Source organism: Corvus cornix, chromosome 7 (assembly GCF_000738735.6).
Source record: "Corvus cornix cornix isolate S_Up_H32 chromosome 7, ASM73873v5, whole genome shotgun sequence".
Lineage (NCBI taxonomy): Eukaryota > Metazoa > Chordata > Aves > Passeriformes > Corvidae > Corvus > Corvus cornix.
The window spans coordinates 12,240,363-12,266,791 of NC_046337.1; the positions used below are offsets into that span (position 1 = coordinate 12,240,363).

The following is a 26,429-nucleotide window of genomic DNA, read 5'->3' on the forward strand; positions in this document are numbered from 1 at the left end:
AGCTTTCTACTCAGGAAATAAAAAATATTGATTGGGGGTGTCTAAATTTAGTGAAACCTTCATACTTTTCATATTTGATCAGAGCAGAAATTAAAAGACAACTGGCAAAATCTCACCCTTCCAGGGTGCAGACCTCAAAGGAAGAGCCAAAGACAAGTACAGATCTGCCACCTCCTGTTTCTAGTGTGGACAATACAACGACGGAAATAATTAGCTAATCTTTCATTTAAATAAAGCCTTTTGGGAGAAAGGCTAAAAATAAACACTGATTCATTCCTTGTCAGGGAAGTTTCTTCTGTCAATTATCACATTGTTACTGCTGTTTTTAATCTAGTCAGATGGTGAGATTGGCAATCCTTTCTGCAGGGGCTTCTGGGTGTTATTTTGTGGAGAATCTTACTTGAAGGACTGATTACTGCTTTTATGGGAGCCAGTGGGAGTTTGGCCACGGTCCTTCATGCATGTTAATTTGAGGGACTTCCAAATGTTAGCTAATGATCTCAGAGTTCTTTTTATGAAATATGTGTGGGTTTGTTTTGGGGTTCGGGTTTTGTTGTTGGGTTGTTGGTGTTTTTTTTTAATTCCTAGGAGAACACAATTAAGGCTGGAGAAAGTGCTGCACTGTAGCTCTGGACTGGCCTCTCAATAACATCTGAGTTCTAGAATGAAAAAATTCAGAAGCACACATTGCTACTACATGCAGATATATTATACATAATATATTAAAATCAAATGTATTCAAATGTAAAAATGTATTATTTATACCGTTCAGACCACATGCTTTGCATTGCTACGGACTGGGTCTATCTGTGGCCTTCACTTGCAGCTACTTAAAAAGTAATTATGCTTTCTCTTTTTTAGTAACAATACTAATGGGAAAGCAGTAGCCTCCGCCCCAAAGCAGGGAAATATGTCAGCATGGAAAATAGAGGCACGTGTGGGTGGGGGAGTTTCATTCCTGTTTTCTGAAGCCTTATGTAGCTGTAAACGAGAAACGGGGGAAAAAGCGAGCCGGTGGCAGCCGAACAGAAAGCCAAGGACACAAGTCCAAACAAGCGCTGGGGCTGCGGCTCAGTGAAAAGCGTGCAAAGGGGTCTTTGGGCTAAACGCTGACTTAAAGGGCTTGGAACGGAGCACACAACAAACATAGCTCTCCGTCCTCCCCCCTCCCCACCGCCGCTACCACCCAAAAAACTCCCCCCAAAGTTATAGATATGTTTGTTTCTGGCTGCGTTCAGGCCAGGAACAAGATTTTGCACTTTTCCATGACTAATAGGGCAGTGAACGACTACGAGACGTTCTTTCCCGCAAGGAACACAGCCCGCAGCATCCCGCGCATCCTCGGCTCAGCCTCCGCGCCGCCGGGCAGGTCCGGCCGCGCCCCGGCCGCAGGGACACGGACAGGGACACGGACAGGGACCCGGACAGGGACCCGGACCCCCGGCCCCCTCGGCCCCAGGCGTCCCCACCCGCGGGGCGAGCGGCCCCCGCGGCGCCGCGCAGGCTCCGGGCAGCGGCCGCCCTTCCGCCCGCCCCGGGCTCGCTGCCGGCCCCGCCGCCCGCGGCAGGGGAGGGAGGGTAAGGCCGGGGGAGGGCGGGGGTCGCTGCCGGGGGCTGCCGGCCATGCGGCACGGACGGGCCGGGGATCTCCGTCCTGCCCCGCTGGGCTGAGTGCCTGGGGCGGGGGCTGCCCGGGCGGGCGGACCCGAGGGGCGGCAGCGGGCGCGGCCAGGCTGAGTGCACCCCTGGCCCCATGCCGGCTCACGAGACTATTTTTCCTTCTTTTCTTTCCTCCCCCCTGTCTCTGTGAGGACGAGCCCAGCCCTGGTGGGGAGCAGAAGAGAGGGCGGTGAGGCCTGCCCGCGGGCGGGGGCACCTGCAGCAGCCAGAGCCAGCCCGGGGCCCGCCGAGGAGCAGCGCCCGGAGCTCCGGGCGGAGAAGGAGCGCAGAGGGAAGGCGGGGAGGGCACGGAGCGGCGTTCATGCACACCCAGCATCCCAGGGAACACCGGCACAGCCTGGCCGTGCACACCGCGGTGCTGCCGGACAGCGGGGCTGTGGTACAGCTGTGTGCAGCTGTGCACAGAGTCGCTTTCACTCAAAGGTACGAAAGGAAACAAAAGCGCGTGAAAGGAAGGAAGCGCCGTCAGCACTCAGCAGCCAGGAGACCGCTGGGGACAGGGACCTGCCACTTCCGCGATGCTGCGCAGGAGGTCTGTGGTAGGGATTGCCAGAGCTCTTACTGCCTGCTTCCAATTTAGGAGATATACCACCCTCCTCTTACTCATTCCCTTTTCCACAGTCAAAGAGCATAAAGCACCAAATGCCTTCTACCGAGCAAAAGACAAACAAAGAAATGCAACCATCCAAAACCCAAGCCAAAGTGCATCTGGCTTGTGATGAATACTGGACCATGTCAGCTGGGAGTGAGAATTTTTCAGAAGGCCGGACTCCAGTCCAAAATGGACTCTGTCATTTGGAGTCTGAATATGAAAACAGCTTGCAAAACATTTTTTCAGGCTTCTGACAAAAGAGTTGGTCCTTCTTTTGCTCTGGTATCTAGGCTACATTGTGCAGGCTCATGCATATCACTGGTTTTATTCACATGAGTAATTCCATTTGAATTTGGAGCGACAACGTGTATGTGTAAAGTTACTCATATGCTTTCTGTCTCCTTTACATATTGAAATGATGTGGGTCTGATTTTTTTTTCCATTTGATGGTGCAGCCCAGTAACTGTTGGCATCAAGGTTATTATGAACGATCAGTTATTATTGCTGTTTGTCAGCTGACACCTTTGTTTTCCTTGCCAGACTAAAATCCAGCTATTCCTCTCTATGCAATCTATTCCAGCTATGCAATTATATCATGTTTTTATGCAACCATCTTTCACCTGATGGTGTAAATTCATCTTCCCTATAAAAGATCTTTTTGTACTCAGCTTTTCCTCCAGTCATGACTGACAGTCATTCCAGTTGTGCCATCTGAGTCTTTCTCACACAAGTCTCTCATGACTTCTCCCATACAATATAATCTAAATTCATACTGATTCTAACAGGGTATCTGGATGTTTTAATATTTGCCAGCTGGAACTTTGTATTATTCTCATTGCCAAATGTCCTCTCTTTCCTCCTTCATATTTCTTCAAGCTACAGCTTCTGCTATTCTCATAACCTTGTATATCTTCTCTATCTCATTGCTGTATGTTTGTCTAAGGGCAAAATGTCACGGGGACAAGAAAAACACAATGTCTATCTTCCATGAAGTGTGGCATTAAGTTTTAAGTGTGACTGAGTGTTTTATTAGATGCTTCTTTTCCTCAGTCAGGGAATATAAAGAACAAACAAGTAAAATTCAGTGCAGACTTTTTGTTTTTAATGGAAGATAATAGCTTTTCACTGATATACTCTCAGCTGTATACTCTAGTACCATAATTCGTGCCTGAGGAGAGTAGACAGGCTGAGCAGCCACTGACTCCTTTGTCAACCAGTCTTTCTTCCTAACCTAGATGATTTTGTATATTAGTGTGAGTAGAGTCTCCCTTAGGAAATAAAGTATTTTGAAGTTACTTCAGCTGCAGGTCACAAGCTGTCAAGAAGATGCATTCAGTCACACCTAAGGACAGATTTATTACATTCAATCTCCAGGGCAGCTGCCTACTGTAGCTTGAAAGAATCCAGCTAGTTAGTTTTTGTGAAATCCCCGAATGATGCCTTCTAGGAACACTGAAAACTGCTATTTCTGGGCAAAGGGGTGATGACCTGTGCATTGAAATGACCTGCTCCAGTGGTGACAGTACAAATTACTTCCAAGGAAAGGGTAAAAGGCCAAATACATCTTAAGACTGCCCTGCGAACATGGTGGGAATTTCTCATTTCTTTTATCATAAAGTCTGAGAACCAGGAGCTCTATTTCCTCCCTCTGTCATATCTAGAAGATGAAAAATCACCTGTTTGTCTCCAGTAATTTCTGAAGAGCCTCCTGCTGCAGCGACACTTCACAGCCAGGGTGTCCATTCCATTTTATGTGGTAAGACCACAACAGAGACTGAGTTGTGCCTATGGCTGGAGTCACCAACAGGACCCTAAATAAGATTTGAAAAGCAGATTAGGTTCCTGAAGTAAATAGCCTACTAAGGACCATAAATAAATAAAACCCATACACACATTGATTACGAGCCTACACTTTTGATCAGGCTGGTGCCCTGGATTTATATATCCATAACGTGCTATACTTGTGCCACCCATGGATGTGTATTTAGAGAAGTTCGTTCTCAGAAACTTCATTCAAAATTGAGATACAGTCAAATGATTAATTGCAAATGTAAATTGTAATTAAAAGATTACCTGGGAAGATCTACTAATCAAAACTATATTAATTTTTAGTTTATTAAAAAGCCCCATTCTTTAAAAAAACCCTATCAAAAAACTAACAAACAAAAACTAAACAAAAAATCCCCAGCAAATGAAGTTTTAATTTACTAAGGAAACTAAGGTGGTAAAATGCATTAATTTTCATCTGCACCATGAAACATATTTAAATACAGTGGGAAAGGTAATTTCCTGATTCATATGCTAGAAGTGTGTATAAAAATGTAACAATCCCAGAAATATTTTAAATACTGAATTTCTTTTTTCCAGGTACTTCCTCCTCTACCATTTTTGGGAAATAGATGAAATGTTTACTGTATTATTCTAAACCAAGTTTTTATTTTTGTATTTGTTTACTTAAAAATAAGAAATATACCTAGCATACAGAAAATACTACTGCATATATTTATATTTATTTAATAAGTTAATTTATTACTACTTAAGAGATCACTTTGTAATAGAGATGAAATAGTGCTACAAAGCACTAATGGCTAAAGGATTTTCATTTCTGGGTGAAAGCTTCCAGAAAAAACAAAAGACAATATATTAATAATGTCAATTTGCAAAATTTAATTTTGGAATGATACGCAAACATAAATTTATTATGAACTTCTAAAATTAGAGCTTTAATATTAATGTGATCTGAATTAAAGAAAAGCAGTATCTTGCCTGCAGAACTCCAGAAGCAGGCAGTGAGCTTTTCTCTGGGAGAGATCGATGATGTTTTTGTCTGTTGTGCAGTGAAGGTGCCAATGCCCTCGGTGCTGTGGCACTGCTCACTCCAGAAGGAGCAGTTCCACACCGAGCCTTTCAGCGTATAGAAACTGTGATTATATGTGGCTGTTTCAGAAGAGTTACCCTCTTTAAAATACTTGTTCATGTCTAAAAGCATTTTGAAGCACTGAGATATCACAGTGATAATGTTTATGAATACTGCCCTAAACTTGTTAAAATTCGCCTAAGAGTTACTCAAAAGCCTCTCAGTTTTTTTGCCAGTTTTTAGTATGTCTGCTGTAAGCTTTATACAGACAACAGGGTTGTTATTATTTTACCTGAAAGTACTTGTCATTCTTGTGAACTCTGAAATCAGGATGGAGCTGTGTCTTCTGCTTTGATTTGCCATTTTACAAGTCCTCTTTCTGTCCTTCAGCTTCTCCCTGTAAGAAGCAATACCTCTTTCTGTTCTCTTTCTTTTGTCTTGACTCCTGCACTTGTAAGCTCAGTCATGTGGTAACTGCATGTTTTACAACACGTGGCAACGCCAGGCCCTTATTTCAGTTCAGAATTTTAATAATACAGAACTGTCACAGGCACCCTATGGTCCTAGAGCCATTCACACTTTCAGGTTGAAACTCTGAAGCTGAGCTTCTCTGAAAATTACTTCCTATATTTTGAAAAAAAAAAACCAAACCAAACCAAAAAAACCCCACCACAGAAACAGTTCAGGTTATCTTGAGTTTAGGAAAAAATAAAATAGCAAACCAGAGGATACTAAATTTATCACACATAGTGAAGCACTGCAAATAAACATGATATACTGAAAAAAAAGCCTTTTTCTCTATTCTAAACAAGTTGGGTTTGTTTCTAAAACTTGGTAAGGGCCTTGCAAGTCTCCAAAGTTTCCCCATTCATGCAGGCAGTCCCATTAAAACAAGACTTACAATAAAACCACTGCTAGAGCCAAGGTTTCTAGGATAAGTGCAAATGGGAAGATCTGTTATTATTTTTGAAGAGCAGTAACACATCAAGTTGTCTAGTGAGAAAATGCAGTGTTCTGCCTTGAAACGTTCAAGGCTTGAGTTCAGAAAACTGGGTCATTAACAAAAAAGCCCCAAAACAGAACAAGATCTCCTACTTCCCTGCCCCCCTCGCCCCCCCCCCCCATATGAGTGGTTCCATATCTCATTGTATTCCAAAAGGCTTGATCATTTTAAAAAGGAAACTTTTCTGAGCATATTGAAAACAGATGGAAATGAATCAAGGGGCCAGAGGTAGAAAAAAGCTTTAATGAAGATCTATTTAAGCAATACTTTAAATAAATAAATCATTTGTCTGAGAAGCCACATCTATCAGAAATATAAATAATTATATAATGAACATATAAACTACATTTCCTGAAGTAATTCCTGTCTTGCTGCATTTCCTGAATTATTTGTATTATGAAACAGTAGTGAGGCACCATTAATTGATACACGCTCAGTGCTATAGTTACTGCACTAATTGCAGCTCTCCAGGCCCTCGACTCAGCTCCTCCAGCCCTTTAACAATTGGGATTGATTGCACAGGAGCTATTTTTAGAATGGAATGGCAGAAGACTTTGGAGAGCAGCAGACATTTTTGTGTGTGCTACAGCTGTTTCAGGAAAAAAACCAAAAAGTTGGATAAAAATGTTTAGAGTTGTCTTTTTGGATTTTTTTTTTTCCTGAAGTCAGAGCTTCCTATTGGATAACTGATATTGTATCAAGTTGAAACTGAGGTCAGTGGTGCATGACACAGGACATGGCCCTGTGACTTGTTCTCAGAAGAGGAGCAGCTTTTCTTTGGAAGTGGGACTGCTGAGGTTGACAGTAGATGAACTCTGGTGGGCTGGGTTCTATAGACAGGCAATCCGGGAGTCAAGTTTGCCGTTTAAAATACCAATGATGAAAGGCAAGATTCATGATTAACCTGGTGGGGTTTTTTCCCCAAGCCTGAAGTGGAGCAGTTAAGTGATTGTTAGGGATTGTAGGTCTGCTTCCAAGAATGCTTTAGCTGAGAGTAAATGGCCGAGATTCACAAGGGTCAGCCGATGCTCAAAAGGTGTCACTGGGAGGAGACACCCATTCAGTCCATCCCAGCTTGGCCTTTTGTTATCCCATCCTGCTCGCCTGCTTTGCAAGAGTTCAGCTGGGGTAGATAAACAACTGGACAGGACTTTGTTGCTAATCTGTTATATGAAATCAGGGCTGTCATCTTCTCTGAACATTTGTACAATAGGAGGCAAGGCTTGGAGGAAGAATAACAAGCAGAAATATGTAGGAAGAAAGATAACCAGCTTTATAACTGAGAAAAAAACCCCAAACCGCAAGGGGACAAGCCTGTTTTACCTCTGTAAAGTATTAGTAACTAACCTATCACCCTTTTCAGAGTAAATTATATCAATAGCAGTAATACCTTGGCACTGTTACACAGCACTGCATCAGCAAATTTGAAGTGTTGTACTAAGGAAGTGACTGTCCCCATTTAGCTGTAGAAGTGAATGATTTGGCTGTGGTTGCACAGCAGTTTAGCAGAGTTAGGGAGATAATCCCTGTTTCATGCCTTCAGCTTCTTTTTCCTTTTCCAAAGGATGCCAGAAAGCATTATGGACCTACACACCTATAATATGTCATTACTTCATATCTGTTAATTCCCCTGGACATGAGAAATGCACACCTTGGTAAATGCCACCCATCTTTGTATTCCTTCAGAGAAAACATACAAAGAATATACTTCAGTTTCTACAGTAATAGCTTACAATATTGGTTTGCATAAAAAAAACTCCAACAAAATTGAAGTAGTTAATCTTGCCTGAATATGCTGCAAGAGATTCTCTAGCATCTTTTGGTCACTGAATATATTCCAGTCTTTAAAAGGGTAAATTTTAAGAGATTAATTGGATGGTAAATTAAGTTAGATACAATCATTTCATATTAATATGAAATATAACTAGCTTTTGTATCTAGCTTGTTTTACTGTAATCTTTGTTCTTCCTCAAATTTCGTGAAACTTGCCCTGGACTTACACATTACCATCAGATAAATGACCATTTGAGCAGGTAGTGTGTGGTATAAAGACCATCCTTCTTTCCAGAAGATTTGATGTTGGCACTTTGCTGGCAGGTCCTTCCTTCAGCAGTGGCCATGTGGGAATGGCCACAGCCACAGTGTGGCTGTGAACTGGAGTGGCTGAATTTTGGACACACACCTTGCCTCTGCACCTGGGACAGCAGCAGCAAATTGGAGCAGTGATGGCTCTGCCAGTGCTCATCTGCTACAGTCGTGAGGGAGGAGGTGGCACCAATGAATTTGCTGCATGATCATTCTGTTGAGCTGTGACTGTCTCTGATTTTATCCACTGGGAAGTTAAACACACACCTGCTTAAACCAGAGGAGTTAAGGGTGTAGAACAGTGTACCTGTGGAAAACAGGCATTACTTTGCAGTGCTGAAGAGTTAACTAAGTGGCCATACTGACAGACTCTTCCCTATTGATTTCCATTCTGGGTTCTCAATGCAGCTGGAATCTGGCTTTCACTGAAAAGGTCTTGGAACCGGGAGACTTTGTCACCTCCTTTAGTGACAAGTCACCTCAGACACATTACCAACACAAATTCCAAAATTTGGCCTAATCTTGGGGGCTTTTTGGGTGTGCTTTGTAAAATAATCTGTGTTAAAATAGGCCACTGTTTTGAAAAGGATTAATAGAAGAATGTTTTTCTGGTGCTTGTGTCTTCACAGAACACAGTGACATCTTGTGGCATGGGAAGGGCTGGTGTCATTTTTTTCCAGATGCATCCTCATTTCAGCCAGTTTACAGATAAAAGTCTAAACAAATTCTGGACAACTGCTAATGCATTACTTCCATCTGTAATATTCACTCTTTCAAAAGTTTTTTTTAAGTACAGGTTTGTCTAAAGTACTCCTTTAGTAGTGAAAAAAGACCAAGCCTTGGTATTGCAAATGTAGGGTGTTGGAGCTTCATTTCAGTTCACTGATATTCCTTGGAAAACTTTCATCTCCAGGAATGTTCCTGTCCCAACCTCACTGATACAAGAATCTGAGTCAGAATTTCAGGTGCTTTACTCAAGTTAGTGTATTATCACAGATGGACAAAGTTGTCATGTTGATTTTGATGGGATTGAAAAGAAAACACAGTAACATTTTATCACAAGGTGGACACTTTTCCTTTTTCCCTATTTTTTTTTTAAACTTATTTTTTGTCTTTTTGCAGGCCAAACAGGGTTTAGGCCCTGTCCCTGATATTTTGGGACCCTCCTCTGACATGGCTGCCCTTTGCGAGTTAATCCTTGGATAAGATCCTGGTTATCAGCATGAAAGGCAGCGCTGCCCCCTGTGCGTGGGAAGGTGCCCGAGTGCAGCAGGCGCGTCCCTGTGACCGCTACAAGCACGCCTGTGCTGTTTGCAGAGGCTTTGTTTATCTCTACGGAGGGCGCAGCAGCACCACGCTGAGGGACTTCTGGAGATACTACACAGGTGAGCTGGCCCCTTCTCTTGTATGGCAGGATTCTACATCCAGCCATCGTGAAATTGAGGATACATTGTACTTAACGTTATCCTCATTTAGAGTCTTTCTGTCACAGGGATGGATAAACTGCTTTTTTTCATTGGGCAGATGGGGGTGTTTGTTCCTCTTGTAGGTGTCCCACAACGTTTTGAGTTCAGTTCAGCTCCTTTTGGGTTTTTATCTTTTCTCAACCATAAATACTGAGTCATTTAAAATATCCTGGTTCTAGCAAGGGATATCAAAGAGCTTTCCTGACTTTATAACACAGAAATAGTTCATGCATGTAAAGGTGCACAAAGGAACACGTGAATACAATACCTTGTAGGTTTGTATTATCAATGCACTATCAAATATAAGCCTTTGTATTTTTTGACTTGATGTATGGTTTTCCCTGTTCAGTTGTTGTTACTGGAATAAACCAGAACTGTGCTGCACTTCATGCTCATGGAATTGTCGAGTTTTGATGAAGGTAACAATTAAAATACAAGCAGTAACAAGTATTACATTTAAATGTAACTATTACTCTTGTATTTAAATTTGCTAAATAGAAAAATGCATGTATTTAATTTCTGGGAGAGTATCTTCTGAACTAACAGAGAGGAAAGATGACAAAACACTTAATTTTGAGCAGCACAGCCACAGTCAAAGCCCACCTTTTCACCTTTTCCTAGCTGTTTATGTGTTGAATGCACCACTATCTTAACTTCAGCTTTGATTTACAGTGAAAAATGAATGGGAAATGTTGGATTGCTCAAGAGATGGTCCAGAAGAACTGGAAGAACATTCAATGGTGGCTTATAAGGTAGTAGACCAAGATTTATATTGTCCATATCCTGACATTTTATTTCCTACTATACAGTGCAATAAAATGCCATAGATTATTATGCACAGAAATACTATGCCCAGAAGGTATTTTTGTGTTGGTGCAGTTCTGGATGTAGCTGTACCAATGTTTGGGAATCTTTCCGAACAGAGTGACAGTAATTCAGCTCTGCAGCAGCCCCCTGGTTTCCTCAGCCAGTGCTCAGTAAGTAGCAGTAATACCAGATAAAGACCCTGGCAGCACATTCTCTGACTTATCTGTGCAGTTGTAACAGTTGCTCTGAATTCATTTGCATGATCAGCCACGGCATAAAAACATTCACTCACTAAAGAACTCGTGTAGAAGAGGGACGGGGGAGTGAAGGAAAGTAAGAATTACAGCCCTGCCTGCAAGGGGAAGATAGAATTTAGGATATCAGCAGCTACAACACAATGAAATATTTCTACAAACATGCATAATCCAATATTACCTGAGCAATGCATCAAGAGAGCTCCAGATTCCCAGCCCTGAAGCTGCCCCAGGCTGACGAGGAACGAGTGATTCTGAAACGCCATCCCCGTTAAACGGCAGAATGTTCATCAGGGCTTCCCACTGGGAGAGAATAAAGAGAGAATAATTAAAAGTTGGTGGCTTTTTGGGATTAATTGTTAAAAAGATCATCACGTTGTTAACTATATTTTGCTGATAGCAACCTTTGCATTTAAGAATTGTTTTAAAAATTATTTTCATGCTATGTGCCTTCCTGTAAGCAACAAATATTTTTGCATTTTGCAGGGCAGACTGTATATTTTTGGTGGGATGGTGGATTCTGCTTTCACACAAGCAAGAACTCCTCTCTGGATATATGACATTGGTAGGATACACAATAGCCAGTTTTTTCCATGGGAAATTCCAAGTCCATAGGCAGTAATAAATAGTAAGAACCAAATTGGTTTCTGCTGCTTGTAACAGAGCCTTCCCTAAGCTAAGTAATGTGTGTAAAACTGTGTGTGTATTTTCCCCCAAAAATTACGCTGTTAAGATATCAGAGAGTCAGTTCTTACTTCAATTAGAGAGTATTTTATGGGAAAATTTTATGTATTTTAAGGTCTCAGAATTGCCATTCCTCCCTCTCTCCTTCTTAAATTTACTATTTGATCATAAGACCTGATAATTCATGTATTATTTAATTTTTATTTTTATGCTATATACATTTTAAAAACCAAGCTCTTATCGAAGAAAGTAGATTAGTAATGTATATCTCATTTTGTACTTCTGCTGAAGAAACACAAGCTGGAGCAGGAGAAATCAAATATAATTAAATAAGGTGGGAAATTAACATCAACATTTTATAACACAGATTTTTTTTCTCCTAAGAACAAATATTTGGGATCTCATAAGTGTATGTTCTAATAAAAACAGTGCAGCATTTGGATTTAATAGCAGTGTCATACACCATGGATTTTCCCTTTGGAAATCCTGTGTACAGTAATGGCTGTTATTTTGATGTCAGATCGGAAGGGGAGAGAGAGGCTCAGTTCTTCTTGTGCCAGTAAATCTGGTGTCCAGATCAAGATTTATGTTTCCTGGCTTCTTTTGCTACTTCACTATGTAACCTTAAGTCAATGGGGTTTTTTCAATCCTTCCTTTGTGTTTTCCACCAGTTGTCTGAGATAACCTGCTGGAAGAAAGAAAAGCCTCAGAACATATTCTAGGAGAAAGCATCTTATTACTCACAGTACTTATCAGTGGAAATTAGAAATGAGTTATTCAACATTAGTTGTGTGTCTAGCAGTTTCATAGTTATTATTTAAAATCTTTTGGCAAGAACAGCTTTAAGTAATGCAAGCTTGCACTGATTTCTCATTGTACCTCTGGTGCTGGGTATCTGATATTTCCTCTCCTTCACGGTGATCCCAGATCTGTGATTTCTGGCTGTTATTTGAGGGCTGTTTAAAGGACCTGTGAGAAAGAATAAGAAAGAATAAGTCTGCCATAATAAGGTGTATGTGGTAAGTAGAAAGAACCATACATCCATCAGGAAATCTGGGAGTCCTACATGTTCATAAAGTGATGAAAATCATAGGTTATTTCTGCATTGTGAAATTTAGCTTGAGGAAACAGGAAAACAGTGTGGTACCTGTGTGATTCTGTATCAGATAAGGATAGAGGAAAACTGTTCAAAGTGTGTCTCCTGCTTGGTGCTGCTGTCTTAGTGGGATTTCTTCAACCTTGTCAGTAGAAAACACCAGGACGAGACTTACTTGAAAATGAGCTGTGTAATTTGAACAATTACTGTGGGAGGAGTGTCCTCTTGTGGTGTGGGATCTAAACTGCACTTTATTAACTCAATCCCCCAGATTCCGCAAGATGGACAGAGAGCTGCAACGAACCAGCAGAGACGGAGGTAAGGAGCCAGGAAGTGGGGAATGTGTGAATCAAATGCCTGTTGCTTTGTTGATTAAACAGATTGCTTTGAAATATGTTCCCCCAAACAGTTCCAATCTCATCTCTTCAGAGACATGTGGCTATACTTTATTTCTTTGCACTTTCAATAACTTACGGCTTTTTCCTTCTTCAAAACAGTGTTTAAAAATACTGCTCTTAAATTTTAAGTCCTATATAAGAAGTTAAGTCTTCTCCTCTGCTGCTGCTTCTGTTTTTCTGAAATCCTTATCAAGAAAACTAATTTTAAATGGAGTATTGCAACCATACGTGAAGCCTGTGCTTTTAAAAGTAGGGTTGTGAAAACAGATTGGCAGCCACGCTAATACGTTTTGGAACGTGAAGTGCTGCAGCATTTTTTATTTCTTCAGTCTGAACACGTGGACTTACTGAGTTACTGCCACTTCTAATTGAAACCTGAGTGGAAGCATTTATGGCTTGGGCTTTTGAGATTGGTTTTGTATCACTACACATAAAGAATCACTAATTTTTTGCTACTGAAACTTCATCTTCACAATGCTTATATACCTTGAAATTACACCCAAAAAATTATTAAGACGTGACAGAGTTATCACTCTGGTTATGTGTGCTTGATGGAGGAGTCAAGAGAAAGTTTGGGACTGCAGGGTTCATTTGTGGGGGGAAAAAAAAAAGTGTATTTCCAAGACAGACATTGCTGCTGATATGACTTAGTAGGTTTTTGTCTTATTGAACTGTTCTAGAGCTCTGCACCAGCTAACAGAAAAGGTCACAGTGCAGTTGTGTACCATTCCAGCATGTACATCTATGGGGGATACTTTGGCATCAAGGGCATTTCTCAGGAGTTTTGGGCATTCCATTTTGGTAAGTTAAAAAAGCAGGATAAGGTTTTGATCCAGTGTAAAACAACAGCTGCAGCAGGAGAGCATGGCTTGCTCTGCTAAGAAAATTCTTATCAGTAGAAATGCTCTAAGTTAGTTTTGGCTTCTCTTTGACAACATTTAGTGGTAAGTTCTGTCAATTCAATTAATGGCTGGCTGAAATTAATTAGACTATTACACTGGAAGAAGTTTTGCAGTATTTACCAGTTTTACAGGTGAAAATCAGGGAGAAGGTTTGTTTACTATTCACTAAAATTCTTCAGGGATTACCAAAAACCTTCAGATGCAGCAGAGACCCTGATTTCAGCCTATTAATGCCATCTTTTGATCTCAAATCTCCAACTGACCACGGGGAGCCAAACCTGACAGGAGATAGTTTATTAACATATTCATTACCAGTCTGGTCATTGCAAACCAGATGATTCCCAGAGATTTCCTAAATGCATAACTTGTTATCTGATGGCCATTCTGTCACTATTTTGAAACAAATGATGGGTTTATCTCATCCTTCCTTCCCTCACAGGGAGAATAAGCAGAGACATTAATGAATTAATGTTTTTGTTGACCGATTTTTCCCCTCTAACAGCCAGGAAAGTATCTTTCTGTGTCAGAGTTAATGAACTGACAAAGTTGTAGGAAAAACTACTCTGTAAATAAAATTTCCATGGCATCTGTCACAAGGCATCTGACATTTTCATTAAAAGTTTATTTCAAAACCGATTTTTTAAAATGCACATTTTCAGTGTCAGATTTTAAGCTGTTAACTCATATTATTATAATAAGCTTAGAGTAGAAACCCTTACTCTCCAACTGAATAGTTACCTCCTCCATGAAAGAAATCCTTTTTCAAATGGTCAGGTAAATTTGATCCATCTATAAATCAGTATTTGTGTTTCAGATACAAGGAAGTGGATGTGTGTCTCCAGCCCCAGTCACAGCAGCAGCCCCGGAGCTCGGCACGGCCACTCGGCTGTGGTTTATCACACAGCCATGTACCTCTTCGGGGGGCTGATGGGGCTCACTGAACAGAGGGACTTGTGGAGGTGGGACTTTGGAAGCAGCAGCTGGTCCAGCATCAGAACAAGGTAAACTATTCTATTGGTTACACTTAAAGAGCAGAGAAAGAGAGTTAATCTTACTATTTGATACTGCATGCAGGCAGAGAGGGGGACGATGCCCTCTTGGTAATTGTAGGGATTGTTCAGATCAGGATACAGTGCTGCTGCCATCTCTGGGGCTCCAGTTGGCTTTGCTCGGGAGAGCTGTTGGCAAGGTGTTGATGCAGCTGTCAGCAGTGTAATTTTGATGTCCCAATGCAGCTGTTCAACAGTCATCTTTCTGAGTCAAAAGGAAAACAGAAGCAAAAATCAGTGCTAAGTTTCTTGTTGGTCTCCCCTTAACTGCTGGTTTCTCTTACCTTCAGCCAAGGACCTCCTCCGGTGGTAGGTCATGCTTCGATAGTCTGCAAAGACTCTATGCTGGTTTTTGGTGGAGGGATTTCAAATTCCAGCCCTAATGATGACCTCTGGAAGTATCATTTCAACACACAGACATGGAAGAAGCTTAGTAGTACTACAAAGGGAAACTTTTCTCCTAAAATGTATCACTGCATCTTAGGAATTGGTGCAGATTTCCAAACTACCTCAGGTTTCACTGATACATTCCCCAGCCCCTGGACGAGGGAGCAGAAGGACCATCCCCAGACGGTGCCCATCCTGAGGCACTCTGGCTTTTGCAGCAACTTCCGCCCACAGCCCACGGAGCGGAGCAACGCCATCGAAATGAAAACCTTCAGCCTGCCCCTGGAGCCAGCAGAACTCCCTGCCTTCCAGTCCACTTCAGAGGCAGGACTAGGCCCAAACAGAGACAGGAGCTCTTTGTCCAAGGACAAATCTCTCCATCTCTCGCTCTGTTCGGGAGAGGCTTTTGCTGCTGCTGAGGCTGTGGGTGAAGAGGAGGGAACTGACTGCAGGTGCACGGCTGCGGGGGGTGAGATCAGCAGTACCAACACACTGCTGCTCATCGGGGGCAAACCTTTGTCCAGCTTCTCTGAGATCTCCTTCAGGCAAATGGAGTTCGATTGCTTGTGATTGCTTTGCTTGCAAAGTGAAAGAATAAATTTCCACCACCGTGGCAGTAGGTGGAAAACCAACTGCTTGCAACTGTCTTCAGCTTCCTATCAGCACGCTGGGGAAAAAAATAATTAAACCTTCTCATACTTGCTGTGAACAGATTTTTTACAATGTTAACAAAACCCGACATATATTTAAGTCACAACTTGCATGTAAGTTGTGATTTCTGAGAGGAGCTTGTTGGAATGCTGCTCTTTTTGTTACTTTTCTCCTGGTCACTTCATATCCTTTCAAATTGCAGTGGCCAATGCTGCCTTGAAAATCAGAACTGCAGTAACCCCTATGGGCTCCACAAGATGCCATTTCAGGGGCAAAGCTTGCTCGTTTTGCACTGGCATAAGAGAGAAATACAGTCACATTTGAGGGATTCAATTAATCTTAATAGGAACATTCTGTAAGATATTTAAGATTTTATTTTCTTGAGTGTTCTTTGCACAACATATTTGCAACATGAGATGGGCTACAACAAAGGAACTCAACAGACAAATCAGCAACTGAATTCTAGAAGATGTTCAAGGATTGTATATAACCTTGAGGAATTGAAACAATGAGTGCCCCCTGAAAATCATCAGCAAGGACCAGAGGAAGGGCACTATACCTGTAAGAAAAAAGGATTTGCCAAATGAGTGTTGGCTTTTACGATGCACAGAATCAAAAGGGTTTGATTTCCCATGGCAGGGTGGGGAGAGAACAGAAAGAGGAGGGCTTGAGAGAGTGACACAAAGCATGGGCTGTTTTGACTGGTAACTCATGTTTTAGGCACAAAGGGATTTCTGCCTTCCCAACTCCATCTCTGTTTTGCCAGCCTAGGTAGTACTGATTACACATTTCCCCTCTATACTAATAAATTCTGAGTTCATGTATGGTTTTTCTTTGCTGTAAAGAAAAAGTGCTTGTTTTGCAAGGTAATATTGTCCAGTATTCAAAGCATTTCTTTCCATAGAAGTTATTAAATACTAGCCTTCTGCTAGAACTGCAGCTGTCTGTAAGAGCTGCTGGTGTCTGAAATTACTGGAAAGTGTAAGTTAATACTTCCAAATATTTGAAAAGATCACTTTTCAAAAGTTTCGTAAGAATAATGACTTTCAAGTCATTTACAGATTTCAAGAATATTTACAGATACTTTCATCATCTCTTCACAAGTAGCTGTTACATGAATTCAATAGGAAAATTATAGATGGATTTGCAAAAAGCTACTTAAGAGTTGTTTGGACCATCCATGACCCTTATCTGGAAACAGAGAGGACTGTACACTGCCATCTGAGTAAAGCCTGCTCCATTTCCTATCACTGTGTGTTCATTTTCACCTTTATGAGTCTAAAATGTGTGTTTGTATTTTCAAACTGAGCAAAGACCTTACCTTTCTGACCAAGGAACACGATCCTGCAAGCCCCAGTCATTTCCTTGCACTTCGGCCGGCTTCGAGGGCTGCCCAGGCTTTGAATTTCTCCTCCAAGAACAAGAATTTCCCAGTTGGAGGAGGTTTGTTTGGAAGGGACATCAATACAGTGACTGAGCTGAGCATGTACTCAGCACTGCAATCTTAAATCAGCAGCTTGTTTTCCTTTTGCTGACTGACATGTCTGTTTTGGCATTATCCTGAGAGCTGCCGTAACACACAGCCTTTTATCTGGGATTGACAAGGGAAGGAAATTTAACTGGAAAGGGCAACAATAAACCAGTGATTTTTCCAAGTCACGCAAAGGCCTCCTGCCAGGTAGCAGTTTCCTGGGGATGTGCAAGAGCCCCAGGAAAATGCCATCCAGCCTCTGCCATTCCTTTCTTCCTGCCCCCTCAAACTCTCTTCCCTTTGGCAGCCCCACGAAGGGTTTAACATTTACTCCGAGCCAACGCAGGCGGGACATGAGCCAGCCCAAAGGCAATGGCTTGGAATGGGCAGGAAAAAGCAGCTTGGAGTGCGCCCATCTCCCCCGTTCCCTCCCTGTGTGCCAGGTCAGGTGGGGGCACCAGCAGTGGCAGCACCACACCCACTCCATCACCTAAAAGATCCCAAACCTCTCGAGCCGGCCCTAAGGGCCCCGCTGTTCCCTGCCCCTGTACAGGACACGAGTGCAGGGGCTCGGGAAAGGCCTGGCACGAGAGATGGGGGCTCAGGGCTGGCTTGTGGGAGGCTGAGCTGCAGCTGGCCCCAGTAATGCTGTGCAAGGGGAGAGAGCCCTGATGCTGAAGTGGGGCTCTGTGCCACAGCAGCTTTGCTGAAGCCACTGGAGGCTCTTTCTCCCCTTCTGGCCATTCCCAGGTCTCTGAAAAACAAGGGTGAGCTCAAGCTGGAAGGGAAGGAGTTTGGGATTTGAAGTGACTGTATCCCACAGGAGTGCCTGGCACCTCAGTCCACTCTGGGCATGCACGACCCATACTTAAGTGCTCTCCAGTGTCAGGACCTAGGGACACAATTCTTGCTCACGCCATTGTGACACTTCCTGGGTCATATCCCCTTTCAAAACTCAGTCAGTGCTATCAGCTACACCCACAGGGTTCTCAGAGCATGTCAAATGGTTTCACTCCTCTTTTCCCACCACAGTCACCTTTTCAGAGAGGGAGAAAAGAGCCTTCATGGATGTGCTTATGGTATTTCTCCATAACTGTAGCAGTTAATGAGAATTCATCCCAGGCCCAAGTGAGTGACTAAAAGCTGCTGCCACCTGAAAGCTCGGTGGTGGCCTGCATGAAATAATGAATGGAATTACTTCAGCTAGTGGCAAGTATTTAGAAACAAAACAAACCGCACCATTTTGGCTGGGACTGAAGGGGCTGCCTCTGAAGTTGGCTGTTTAGAAATGTCTCTGAAAAGCAGGGAATGTTGCACGTATCTGATATGCTCACAGAAATTCAATCCATAGAACAAAAGCAAAAGGATGCAGCATTCTTGGCAATCTCATGTGAGACACAAGATGCGCTGTTGTATCATAAATTGTATGTAAGAGAACAGATTGATCAGCGCTAAACATCTCAATAAACTCATTGTCCGTAATTAAGATTTGGTTTAAGAGCATTAAAATGCATGAACGGCAGAAATGTTTTCTTCTAAAATGCAGATATTCAAAGAGGGTTTTTCAGTTAATAATAGAAAAACCTAAAGATTTCATTCTTTTGAGTTGTAAGTGAATTGGTAAGAACAATTCAGTGATTTAGTGGGATCACAGTTTGAGCTATACAAAAAATTATGCCACAAGAGAAATTATTTCCTATGAGCTTAGTCATTAGGATGGAATAATTTCTCTTCCTTTTGATACTTTCCAAATAGTTTTTGAGAAATGAAGATGATCAAATGGTTTAGTTGCCCTTTGCTGCCTTCTTTAGCATTTCCCCAAAGTCAGGGCTTGGGAGTAGTTTCCTTTAAACAATCATTAGCAATACTGTACTTGAAAACACAGCCCAGTCCCTTGCTGGAGACAAGAGCGAGGGTGCTCGGTTAACTGGACTGCACTGGAACCACACTGGGCAGCTCAGGCTCCCCTTCTGGGCACACCCCTCGGGACTCTGCTGTTCAAAGGCACTGGACACCTGACAGTCCCCCCGGCCAATCTCAGCTCTGTTGGAAAAAAAGCCATTTCATTCTTCAGCATTTACCTGCAAGCTTAGTGCTGTCCCAAGTTCTGCTTTAACTGACAACGGAGGAAGTTTGGAGCAGCAGCCCGGTGTCCCAAGCCCCAGCTGACCCACCTCTTACTGCTGTGCCGGTGTAACGCGGCGGGGCTGAAAGATGACTCTGCGAGACTTTTGCACTGACATGGTGTATTTAAGACAAAACTACAGTATAAACATTCCAAGACTGGGTTGAGTGGACTACAGATCTACTTGTTCCCATGTACAGTTTCAATACAGATCTCAGTGCAGTGCCTAAGACAGTACATACATCACCAGTGTTGTCAAACAGAAGCAAGAGGGTGCACTTTGTTTTATAAAAAACCCAACAAATAAATTATACATTGAGAGCTATTGCCAAGCTTTACATATAAAAAGTAAAAATACAGTAGTTAGTGCGGCTTTAAGAAAACAAATCTAGCTAAAAAAATATTCTTATATACTTCAAAAATAAGTTTGTCCAGTTATACAGGTAGGGGAGGGGTGTGTGTGTTTATGGAGCAGAGTGCCCAAGCGAAGCAGTCAAAAGGAGGTGAACTGTGCAGGAGAATCCTGTGGCTCCGGGCTCCGTGGGTGTGGCAGCACCGCAGGGCAGCGCCTGCTCCTCACAGCCAGCAGGAACACAGAGCCACTGTGACACTGAGCCGGGCCCTGGCTTCAAGGGGCCGTGCTGAGCACCTGCATCTCCCCACAGCACTGCCAGGAGGGCCCTGCACTCGTGTCTGTGGTGCCAACACCCGGAGCAAACACACCCAGATCACACCTGTGTCACTGAAAGGCCATTAGCATGGACTGGTCCTGTTTTTTGGTTGAAAAGTTATGATTGTCCAGCTGCATTTGAAAGCTGTGACATTACAGTGTCTAACAGCTACGTATATATGTATATAGATACTACAACTTCCTAAACTCAGGAACACTATGTGCCCAGATAGAGCTTTAAATGCTAGCTGGCTGTGGAACAGAGCTGCTAACACCTCACCAGTAGATTTGGGTTGTACCAGAATATGTTCACAATGTGAAAAATACATCCAGTGCTGTTTGTGAAGGACACGCTCATCCCAACAGTAAGTCTTTGCTTCATGAAACAAGAAGGAGCAGGGTGCAGACAAAGGCAGAACAGGCAAGGACTGAAAACAGTTTGTATAGACAGACCCACACATAACTGGGCTGTTCATCTGAACTCTTCTAACAGGGCTGCAAATTTTCTTGCCAAAGTTGCATCCAAAAAATTGTCCGAAACATTGCTCTTACACAGCTGTCTTTGACAAAGTATGAGTAAAAATTAAGTTTAAAATCAAATACATTCAAGCTAATTCATTAACCATGACTGATTAACAGGTCAGTAGGTAATTTATGTTATATGACTTACCTAATACTAAACTCTATTACCACTGAACTAAAGAAGAGATTCCCTTAATTCTGGTGTAAGAAAGCCTCAACTCCCACATTTTAGTGCCCATTTCCTAAGCCTGTAATTGCACACAGCACATGCAGACTCTGATGGTCTTAAATGAGTAAGACTGAAATGCATCTCCTCAGGTTAATCAGTTTGAGATAAGGGCTAGGATGCTCTTGTTATTATAAACACCAAGATTTTTATAAAACCTTTTACTCCAATCACAGAATGTGACTGGAGTAAAATCACTTTTACTTTTAGAGCCAATCACTTAGCATTCATTCATTCATTCATTCCTGTCAACTCTTACAGCTTTTAAGTGGTTGGCAGACCTGCCAACATCCTGACATCAGATTCACACAAAAGTTTTATTTATAGATCTCTTTAAATAAATACCGAAAAATAGACTTTAAGAAAACACTTGGACCCTACAGCCAATCAATCAATAGTACAGCAATGGTAAGAAAATCCTTTTTCCTCAGTAACACACAGGCATTAATTAATACTTCATAACACTAACTGTAGGAACAAACTGTACGAAAATCCCTATTTGTGATTGATAAAATGCAGGTGATGAGTAATGCTGTATTACCTGCTAGTCAGTCATGTTGTAACACAGTATCCCTAGCTGCAAGGCAGAACAGTGATGCCAAACTGCAGCATGTTCAGATCACAAACCTGTGTCACCTTGGTCTTGCCAGGCTCCTTATATAAGCAATGATTTGGGTTAGCTAAGTAAGCTACCTCGAGATAAATGGAGTCAATATTTGCTCAGAGTATCAGATATTGCTGGGAAGAGTTGTGTTTGTAGCCCCAAATCTATTAGAAATTCCCAGTTCCCAATTTACCAGTTGAAATGTCTGCATTTTTATGTTAAGTTTCTGAAAATCATGGAAAGCCCTACCCCTTTGAAGTTTCTCTGTGTGTGCACCTGTGTAATTACAACATTCCCCTCCAACCACTGCTATCCTGACCATGCTGAAATAACAGCTGGTTATTTGGAACCATTTAGATTTTAGGGGACACACTCACCACACGTTATTTACTTGTTACTTGCTGTGATGGCTCGGGAGGAATCTAAGGATGGTATTCAACATGCAGTGCTGGAAAACTGTAAACTTCTGTTATTCCAGTTTTGGGAGGCATTCAAGATGACAGTTCGCAGAGCTCCTGAACCCAACGGGAAGAGTCAAATATCAAACATGCCTAAGAAAATGCTACTGCATTCTGTCTATTTACAAACCCAACACATGTAGCTGGCGAATGCCAGCTCAGCTGCTGAGCAAACAGATGAATAGCAAGTGCCAAGTTTCCACACACAGTCCTGACTTTGTGCAGGAAGCAGACTGTTGCAGCCATTGCTTCCCTTTTCCTGCAGGAACTTTGCTGGCAACTGCATTATTAATCCAGAATAAGACATTTGATACTCAAATTGGGAATCTTCTACCTTTTAATAAGCAGTAAGGCTCAGACTTACAAGTATAAAAAAAGCCAATACTCAACTGGAAGTAGCACTGAGAGAGCTGAAGGGCTGGGAGCAGGAATGCTGCGCCTGGTCCGGGACAGCGGCTCCACTCACCCAGCAGTGCGGGAGCGGGACCTGCCCGCGCTGCTCCGGGGGCTGGCTGGAGGGGCACCCGCAGCACCTGCCACCAACCCTGAAACCCTGGCTCTTGAGGCAATGGCTACAAATCACTGCCTGCAGAGCCACTCTGGTGTGTCAGTCCAACAAGCTTTCTCTGCTCCCTACATTTGTCTATTAAGGCCTTGGGGGTTTTGAGATGTGGCAGTGGGCCATGTAAAATCCACATGGCTTCTCCCTTAACACTCATTCAGCATCTTGCAAAAAAGAGCACGAAAGTAACAGCAGCATGAATGCCTTGGTCTGAATGCAGCAGCCTTGCTGGGCCCAGATTACTTGCACAACCCATAGTGGTTTGGTCCAAACCTCTGTTTATACTGAGACACATGCACACAGCCAGTGGGCAGAAATGAAGTTGTGCATACAGGTTCCAGAACCGTTTTCACATTTAAGTTTGTTTCTAAGAACACATGCATACAAATATCTATAAACAGCAGCACTATGCAGAAAGCATCCTCCAATCCCAATCATAGGTGCAAACCTCTTCCTAAGAAAGATCCCAGTTGTTTCATCTGTGCTTCCCTGTTAGATGTGGGATTCATCATCTTTGTTTCTCCTCCCTCTGACTCTGCATTACTTTTTTCACAGGCTGTATCCCCAGGGTCCATTTGATGACACTGCTGCCCAGGGCTCAGATGATCTCTGAATTGTACACAGTGTACCCCAAGCTTCACCTGAGCACCCAAAGACCTTCACCAGCTCTGTGGAGTGTGTGCTCTTACCTTCCTTCTACAGAGAAGTGAATTGCTAACAGAAATTCTTCATCCTTTTTTCTTGTTTTCACCCTATTCTTTCTATTATTTGTTCCACATGTAACTATTAGATGATGCTTGGAACAGGATTCAAAGGGGTGTTAAGAACTGATCTAGTTGTACCCTCATACTGCAAAAATACCTGGTAAGTAATCCTGAAGCACAGCATCTGGAAAAAACACCCAGAAACAGCATGAAGAGAAACAAGAAAATTCTTTTCCTTTCTAGTCCTAGAAGACAACAAAACTAATCGATAAGCAGTTCCTGAAGTAAGGTGCACTCACTCCTTCACAGCTTTGGCTTTTAAAACACACAGATCTCTAGTCTAAAATGCATGTATTTGAGTCATGTAGGAAATGAAATGATCAGTGTCAAATGTGGGACCTCTGCTGTATTCTGCTAATGCTACAAGCTGTTTGGCAGGTTAATTTGCATTTTCCTGGTTGCAATGAGCAGCAGCTCAAATCCAGTCTACGTAGCTGGTCACTGATGGGACTAGATTTTCATGCTTTCCAGGTACTGTAACAGGGTGTGCAAGGATTACTAAGGGGGTTAAGGCCAAAAAGGAAAGTATGTGTTGGTAAAACAAAGGAAAACCAGAGTGAATAATTACACAGAAGAAAATGTCCTTGGCTGTACGGGACAGTGACCACCATGGAGAGCCCTGTGCACGGCACAGCCACGAGGTGGCCCTGTGAGTTCTCCTCATCCCTGCGCTGTTCATTATTCCACAGCCGTCAGGGCCCTGCGCTCACACCCCACAGCTCCGAGACACCTTCCAGCAGCACCAGAGCCAGCTCAGGGTAAGGAACAACTAACCCAGCACGAACAGAACACAACTATTTTCTTTTCCTCAGTGCAGAACTAGCTCCAGTGTGACATTTCGCTTCTCCTGAGGGAGAAGATCAAATGTGCATGTGGTTTTACATCCCGGTTCAGGCTGCAATTCCAGTTAGATTGCAATAAATGGAGAAGTCTCTTCCTGGATCCTGGCAAACCAGCCGGCTGTCTGACTCCCGTTCAGCATGAGTTTGATCCCAAGCAAGTCTTTTGTAAGGATCCCTTGGAGATATGTTAGAAGATTTGAGTTTTCACAAGGTGAGAGTTTCAGGAACTCCTTCTTCTAGAGTTCAGTGGTGAGCAAACATTTTGTTCTTATTGTAGCATCCTCAGTAACTGGGCTAAAGAGGGGGGAAAAAACAAGGCTCTGTAAACACACTCCTCCAGAAAGGTTTGCCACGATGTACTACAAGAGATGAGTATTGCTTTAAAGAGCATTCATGGCTATTCCCCTTGTAACTTAATGAGACAATGGACAAACTTTCCTAATGGACAACTGCAGAAGAGCAAACCGAATCAAATTCACACAGTGCAGCAGCAGCACCACTGCCATTCTTTTAAGATGGTCACTGCAAGGCCTGATGATCTCTGCCATCATGCTGCCTCACCAGCATGGCAGAATGGAATAGCAATGGAAAAGGCCTCTACCAATCTGGTTTTCTGACACCCTTTCAGCTTGGAAATAACTGGGGGGCATCCCTCTTCACCGCCACCAATCCTCTGGAAGGTACTGAAACACTGTAAAGAGATTTCTCAGAAAATTTTTCTGTACCATAACTTTAGTCCAGTATTGGAACATGTGAGCAGATAAGGAAAGAAACTGAAGTGAAATTATAATATACACACATCAGCTTATTTGTAATATTTCAAATGCTATAAAGTGAGACAGAACCACAGTTTATTAGCACAGCAGAACAAGGCACTGTGTCTGAATGACCCCTGTAACTATGTCAGTGGAAGCAGTAAGAGTGCCCACACAGACTTGTGGAATGAGCTGAGACCTCACCTCGCAAGGACTTCGGGTGTCTGCTGGGATGGTGTCAGTCCAGCTGAGGACATCAGGGTCTCCGTGCTGCCTTTCACTGCCTTCAAAGATAAGGCAACATTATTTCCCAAAGGCCCGTTGGAAATCAGTCCCGTCTGAATGGGGGAGAATGAAAGAAGAAACTCAAAACACCTGCCAGGATGCTAACTTTTCAATATGATTGAAAAGAAACACCTGCTAACTTTTCAATATGATTTACTTACAACTGGCAAAAATAGGATTCATTAACCTCCAGTCTGGGCTTTACTAAATACAAGTTCTTTAAGAAGTTTTATGGCATTTACCTGCAGTGCAATACAGCAAAAATGAAGTTGAACTATCAACAGGGTATGTTGCCTGATTTACTCCAGCTGAATTAGTTTGCTTTACTTTTGATCTGGTACTTTATAGACCTTCAAATTATTAAAATTATATTGTATTTTACTATTTAACTTGAACTCCCGTTTCCTAATCATGACAAAAGCTTTCTTTTTCTCTTTGTTAAGAAATAGTCAAGTAACTCACTGGCACTATCCACCTCGGTGTTACAATGGGCTGGGAAGATACCTACAAAAAGCAAACAAAAGCTCAATGAAAAGGTTGAAAAGTAGCTGAGAACATTCTCAAAATAGTATTGCCTCCCAAAACAACACTTCCCCCAAAACAATCCCAGATATTTGTCCCTCGTTAGCCTTTGAATCACACTAGTGATTAGCAGAAGATGTGGCACCCACTGAGCACAGAGCCAGACACTCACTGGGAGCAGTTTCAGCTCAGTGCTCCCTTGCAAAGGAAGGAATCCCTCACCTTTTAGTGCTTAACCCAGAGCACACAACTGTGAAGAGTTTAAAGGCCCTGCTTCTTCCCCCTTTCTATTGGTGCATGCAATGTAACTCCATTTTGCCAACACAGATTTTAAGAGATTTCTTTTTATCTATATAAAAGGGTTGATTTGTATTAAAAGTTTACTTTTCAAGTATTTATTTTTTGTGGATATCTGTATATATACAGACATATACACATGTACATACACCTTCCCCTATAATTTCTGAAGCCTTATGTATCTCCAGAAGTGTGAGAAGCAGGCTGGCACTTGAAGGTCCTACTAAAACAGTACTAGAGGTTCCTGTGGCACAGATACAAATTCACTCTTCAGGTTCCTTCATTTCCCCTACAAAGCTGTAAAGTCTACATCCCTACACCAGCCACCCTGCCGGTGGGGGCCATATGAGCAGCAATCCCTGTCCATCCCTTCATTCCACTGCTGCAGATCCAAGACTGGCAGACAAACACTAAA

The 26,429-nt window shown here is 42.5% G+C and overlaps 2 protein-coding genes across 12 annotated transcripts in view; one reads left to right on the forward strand and one right to left on the reverse strand.

Moving 5' to 3' along the window:
- Positions 1-1,522: 1,522 nt before the first annotated feature.
- LOC104694001 (actin-fragmin kinase-like) lies at positions 1,523-26,111 on the forward strand. 5 transcript variants are annotated; one of them, XM_039554745.1, is made up of 9 exons: positions 1,523-1,578; positions 1,812-2,212; positions 9,340-9,602; positions 10,356-10,435; positions 11,231-11,309; positions 12,796-12,842; positions 13,603-13,723; positions 14,639-14,825; positions 15,164-18,868. In XM_039554745.1, the coding sequence occupies exons 3-9, from the start codon at positions 9,440-9,442 to the stop codon at positions 15,828-15,830; spliced, it is 1,344 nt and encodes a 447-aa protein (XP_039410679.1). In that variant the 5' UTR covers positions 1,523-1,578; positions 1,812-2,212; positions 9,340-9,439; the 3' UTR covers positions 15,831-18,868. The 5 variants fall into 5 exon arrangements, with proteins under 5 accessions (XP_039410679.1, XP_019145812.1, XP_010405301.1 ...); XM_019290267.3 differs by lacking the exons at positions 1,523-1,578; positions 15,164-18,868 and adding an exon at positions 23,105-26,111 and having other exon boundaries at positions 1,635-2,212; XM_010406999.4 differs by lacking the exon at positions 1,523-1,578 and having other exon boundaries at positions 1,638-2,219.
- Positions 19,610-26,429, reverse strand: part of EPB41L5 (erythrocyte membrane protein band 4.1 like 5) — a 55,085-nt gene continuing 48,265 nt past the window's right edge. For all 7 annotated transcript variants that reach the window (XM_039554743.1, XM_039554740.1, XM_039554739.1 and 4 more), the window contains 3 exons: positions 25,658-25,699; positions 25,115-25,248; positions 19,610-24,449 (listed from right to left, as the gene is read on the reverse strand). In XM_039554743.1, the coding sequence (XP_039410677.1) occupies positions 24,392-24,449; positions 25,115-25,248; positions 25,658-25,699 (234 nt within the window). In that variant the 3' untranslated portion in view covers positions 19,610-24,391. The remainder of the gene's footprint in view (positions 24,450-25,114; positions 25,249-25,657; positions 25,700-26,429) is intronic.

What these genes read in the sequence shown, in the direction of transcription:
- LOC104694001 (XM_039554745.1), top strand. Translation starts at nt 9,440, where the DNA reads ATGAAAGGCAGCGCTGCCCCCTGTGCGTGGGAAGGTGCCCGAGTGCAG. An exon ending in TCTCTGGATATATGACATTG is followed by an intron (nt 11,310 to 12,795) that starts GTAGGATACACA and finishes TCAATCCCCCAG; the next exon opens with ATTCCGCAAGATGGACAGAG. An exon ending in ACGAACCAGCAGAGACGGAG is followed by an intron (nt 12,843 to 13,602) that starts GTAAGGAGCCAG and finishes GAACTGTTCTAG; the next exon opens with AGCTCTGCACCAGCTAACAG.